General features: G+C 40.2%; 1 protein-coding gene across 1 annotated transcript in view; it reads left to right on the forward strand.

Annotated features, from left to right (window-relative positions):
* The first annotated feature begins 501 nt into the window (after positions 1-501).
* Positions 502-5,527, forward strand: part of nsmce2 (NSE2 (MMS21) homolog, SMC5-SMC6 complex SUMO ligase) — an 8,159-nt gene continuing 3,133 nt past the window's right edge. The window contains exons 1-3 of the mRNA XM_037677097.1: positions 502-655; positions 3,556-3,665; positions 3,839-3,992. Coding sequence (XP_037533025.1) covers positions 541-655; positions 3,556-3,665; positions 3,839-3,992 — 379 coding nt within the window. The 5' untranslated portion in view covers positions 502-540. The remainder of the gene's footprint in view (positions 656-3,555; positions 3,666-3,838; positions 3,993-5,527) is intronic.

A 5,527-nucleotide genomic window follows, 5' to 3' on the forward strand; every position in this document is an offset into this window, starting at 1 on the left:
ACAGCAGCTTAATTTGTCAAAACGGTTGTTTTAATACCTTTTGATCTACAAAACGTGTGGACATCTCAGCTAGTTTTCTTACATTTCATTGTTTAGAATAATAATATTTTTGCACTAATATTAGATTGTACATTAATTTGGTTGTGATTAAACTTTTTGTACAAATATCATGTGCCATTTCCTAATGTGTCAATAAATATGATTCCTCATAATGTGCTGTCCATTTTCATCTGTGAGTGATGCTTTTACTTTGAAAAACTCGTACCCGGAAGTTAAAACTTAGCCTTTTATTTTTGTTTGTTTTTTTGGCGCGGTTAATTCGTGACGTGAACTGGACTGTATCTTGCTACATGCAGCACTTTGTTTAATTTAAACCTTTCTTCGACGTCATTTGAACTTAATTTCAGCCTTTCTGTGACAAACCTTTAGTGATAAAGTTTTGTCCGCGGGAGCAGAAGTAGCTTTTTGAACGTTAGCTTGTCGGGCTAACGTTAAAGCGAAGTTCAATTTCTGTCTTTAATGTAACATTTAGTCTTCATAATGTCCATGACCGCTGTTAAAGGGACTTTGTCAAGCCTGAAAGGATGTCAGGAAGACATCGGGACAGGAATGGACGTGGTGACTGATGTTGCTATGGACCTGGTGGAAGCTCGGGGTAAATGTCACAAACTGAAGCTGTTTCATGGTCAACGATGCTCCGATTATCAGCTAATGTCTTGTTTCACAGAAATGTCTTGTTTTTTGCTCTTGTCCCTCACTTGTCACTTGGTTATAGATCTAACCTACAAACCTCTCGACAACCTTGCTCCATCTTGTATTACAGATTTATTGATCCATATTTTCCTAACAGAGCACTTTGCTCTCAGACTGCAGGTTTACTTGTGGTTCCTAGAGTTTCCACGATCAGAATGGGAGGAAGATGTTTCAGTTTTCAGGCTCCTCTCTTGTGGAAACAACTTCCAGTTTCTGTCTGTGAGGCTGACACATTGTCTAGTTTTAAGACTGTTTAAGACTTTCCTTTTTGATGAATCCTGTTGTTAGGGTTGGCTTGTTATGTCATGCTTAGACTACTAGAGAACAAATTGATCTCATTGATTAACATTAATTGTTACAAATGAATAGTTTTTCATTTGATATTTCTATCTTAATATGATTCTCGACCTGCCATTCCTACCAAACCCAGCTGGTCGAAGCAGATGATCACTTGTCCTGAGCCTGGTTCTGCTAAAGGTTTCTTCCTCACGAGGGAGTTTTTCCTTCCCACTGTCGCCTTCATGCTTGCTCAAGATGAGAGTTCTGTGATGGAGTTAAACTCAAAGCTGCTCCTCAGATCAATAATGTTAACTTACTTTTATATATATATATATATGAATGTTTCTGTTCAGTGCCCTGAGATGACTTCTGTCGTGACTCGGTGCTGTATAAATAAACTGAACTGAATTGAAACTTATCCAACATGTGCTGTTTGGTTCTGGTGCAAGAAAACAGAAACTGTGTGAAAAAACAGCCAGAATCCAAATAGAACTTGAGAAAGCTGACCTATTATTATTAATCAAAACTCCTCGAAAGAAGGTCTGGTTCTGTAGAAGTAAATCATGAAGAGGTTTGAGATGTATGTGTCTGATTTACATTGAATAGTTAGGACAGTGGTTGTCTGTCCTGGTCCTGGAGGGCCACCATCCTGCATGTTTTAGAGGTTTCTCTTCTCCAGCACGCCTGGTTTAAATAAGTGAACAGACTTCTGAAGACTTACTGAAGAGCAAGGAAACTGGGAAACTTTTGTACCTCAGTAGATCCATTCAGCCTGTCCCTTGTTGACTAGGATCATGTCTCCTGTTGATTCTGGATCCTTCAGTGACTGGAGAGCCCCAGTCTGGATGAGCAGACTTCCACAGGTGGTAGTCGTTGGACATCTGGGTCGATCAGGATTGGCTGCAAGTTGTTTTTGTTTTTCTTTGAGGTGTTTGCTTTTTTGTTTCTTGAACTAGTCAATTCCCTGATGAATGGATGTCCTCCAGTTTGGTCATTCCACAGCACGCTCTTCTCCGCTGGTCCAATCAATGCCTCGTGACTTGAGGTTCAGTTTCACGGTGTCTTTGAAGCGTTTCTTTTGACCTCAACTTGTTCTTTACCCTTGTAGTGAGAAACAGAAGATCTGTTTGGGAAGGGGTCTGGCCATTAAAGTTGCTTTTAGAGGATGATGGATTCCATACGAGTCTTTGTGTCTTCGTTAAGGACACTGTTTAGTCCTCCCAGCTTAAAACAAAGTCCAAGAAGACACCAGTGCATGTGTTTGTTTCAACATGGAGATGCCGTTGCACACCAGCAAACACACAATCCTTGACATCTCTCCAAGGTGACTCCAATGGCAGGAGGGTCCGAGACTAAACTTGAAAAGATGCTGCAGACGTCATGTACCTGGTCTGCCATTGAGGTCTTTGGATGTCTCTGTCTGGAATCCCACCATCATCCTTACCCCTTTGGGTGGTCCTACAAGGATCTTGTGCACCTGCACCACCAAATGGTTCATTGGATCGTGCAAGCCTCATCACCTCACCATGGTTTTGATCCTTCCTGAGGGATCAACGCCATTGTGATTACCTGCAATGATCCATTTATACATTTACCGTATTGTGTTTTTGTTGGGATCGTTTCTGTCTCAAGTTATACGGGTAAGACAATTCATGAGAGTTTACAGGAGACATAGTCAAATATATGGCTGTAAATATTTCTAATGAAAGTTCATTGGTTGTACACACAGTTCACTAATTATTTTCGTTCCAAACTCACTTCCTCTCTTTTCCTTTTGTTGCTTTCCTTTTGGTTGAAGTCCCATCTTTTTGCAAATGTTATAAATAAATACACCTTCGTCACTGTGGCCTCTTGGTTACAACACGCTTCCATTTGTAGAGTTCATCACGTTTCAGTGGTATCTATAGATCTAAGAAAATGGCGACCAAGCTTTCTAGAACCATCCACAAGTTCCCCATATAACAGCATCTTGACTAATCTGTCAACAGGCAGGCGTGCAACGTGTCCAATCTATTTCTCATAAGTGTGATCCCAATGTCCTCAGACATGGTACGGTCTAGATACAACTTCATTTGTAATATGGTTATCCTGTTTGATTTAAAAAATGGATCTTTTACTGTGTTGATGTGTGGTTCTTGGACTTTTCATATGATGGTGGTAAAGTGTCCAAGTCTCGCTTCCATACAACATCACTGATATACCACACTGATTATTCACTTTAAGTTTAGTTTCTGTTGTTAAACTCGTCCTGAGCCTGCGGCGCAGGAGGCGGCGTGCATGTGCACAGTAATCTTATCCAACTTGCAGTCGCTGCTGACAAAACTTCCAAGTTATTTAAAGTGACCCACTTTGGTCAACTTTTGCCCATTGATGTAAAAGTCAGGCTGTTCTCCCTCAACTGTAAAATGAACTCTTAAAAACATGTTACTTATGCATCATTTTTCATCTAAGAATGTATAATTTATTAAAGTGTTAACACAGTGCTGTATGTGTTTACTTGACCCTCTGCTTTTACTATTAAAGATGAAGCAATGGACCCTGCTATCAAAAAGATGAAGGCCATGATTCTGGAGTGTGTTCAGCTGGACAGGGAGATCAACCACTTTGTTGACATCGTACAAGAAGTCACTCAGGTACTGTGGGGCAGTCGGTGCGATGAATGAAACGCACGTTAAAACGTTTGAGGTGGTGCTCAGTGCGCTGCCTTCTCTGTTCTTGCATTTCTTACGGCGCCCGTTTAAAATTTCCTTGGTCTTGCCACGTTGAACAAAACGTGTTTAAAAGCAGCGTTTGTCTCTCTGTGCAGGCTGCTCCTCAGCAGCCAGAGGCCATGTTCAGCTTGTCTGCCAGAGTGAAGGAGCACTTCACACAAAGAGTAGCTCTACTCTCCGACGCCGAGCTGCACAATCACCCGAAAGTGGCTGCCTTCAAGGACAGCATCAAGAACTCGCTTCAACAAGGTAAGCCTGAGGGATGACCAGACTGGGTACAACAATAAAACCAGTTTGTTTCCCAGCTTCAGGGATGGAAACGTGTGGTGGACAAGTGGAGCCACAAGAACCTCACCAGCGCGACTGAAACGCTGACTCTGTTTCCATCCTGTGTCGGCGAATAAAGTTTAGAAAGGACTGGTCAAGTGTAGGTTTGTTCATTTGTACAAAATAATGATCACATCTGCCTTACACATTAAAATATATATATTTTTAGACACTTAAAAGTACAACAAAGCTCTTTGTTAAAAAAGTGAAACTTTAAAAATAACAACAACCATATACCATTATATATATTTGTGTGTGTCAGCGTGGATGATGTGTTATTGCTGTGAAACACTCGTGTTCATAAACCTGTTTAAAACAGAAAACTACAATTATTAAAGCATGACTTGTAGGTCGAAGGAAACGCTTCATTTGGTGGAATAAGATCAAGTACTGTATTTTCTGCCGTACCCCTCACACCGCCCTATAAGTGACATCAGTCCATATTTGTCTAATAAAGTGGAAAAAATTCATAAATATGTCGCTTCGCCGTGTACGTCGCATCTATTATGCGTCACCGCTGACAACCTGGAAATGTGGGCTGGTGTTGTGCCAAAAATCAATGGGCTGCCAAATGGAGGCCGCGGGAGCGTGCACGGGAGGACTTCAACAAGAATTTAACAAGATTGACACTTAAAACCAATTATTTGTTTGCTCAAAATTATAGTAAATGTGTGTCTCAATGTAACGTTTGCTTAATTAATGTACTTCAACGGTCAAATCAGCTGTATTTCAAAAGCGACATGCGGAAGTAAACGCATGCACGCGACGAGTCGCTGTGCAAATTTAACAAGATAAACGCCTAAAAACATTTATTTGTTTGCTAGAAATTATAGCAAAGGTGTGTCTCAGTCTAACGTTTGCTTAATAAATGCACTTTAATAGTCAAACCAGCTGCATTTTGCCGGGGCGGTGCAGCCGGTTTGACTTGCTCCAAGCAGCGAGCAGAACGAAGGTGAAGGTGTTATGGCAAGCCCATTGTGTCATTAATAGCTGGTGAAGGTTCTCAGTCATCCAGGACATGGTAAATTAAAAAAAATTTAAGAAAAAAACAAGTATAAATTAAAGTATAATAAATAAAGTCCAGTTGTTTTTGTCTTTAACTTATTTTTACAGCAATCATGCTACATTTATTTTCTCCTTGCAATTAATATTAAAAGCTGTTTATATATATTTTTTAAATATATGAACTGCTATTTAATGTTTATCTTAAATTGATTAATAACTTCTAAATTAGAAAACATTCATCAAACCTCATCTCTGTTTAAATTAGTGTGAACTGATGGTCTTCATTATTTTGCTGATCATCCCATCATAAACGGCACGATTCTGAATATATTTTAATTCACAACACAATTTTACCCCAATTTAGTGTCACATGACGACTGACGTCACATGACGACTGACGTCACGTGACGACTGACGTCACGTGACGACTGACGTCACGCTGACGACTGACG

The sequence above is a fragment of the Nematolebias whitei genome, chromosome 5 (genome assembly GCF_014905685.2).
Source record: "Nematolebias whitei isolate Nwh7 chromosome 5, NemWhi1, whole genome shotgun sequence".
NCBI classification, from domain to species: Eukaryota; Metazoa; Chordata; class Actinopteri; order Cyprinodontiformes; family Rivulidae; genus Nematolebias; species Nematolebias whitei.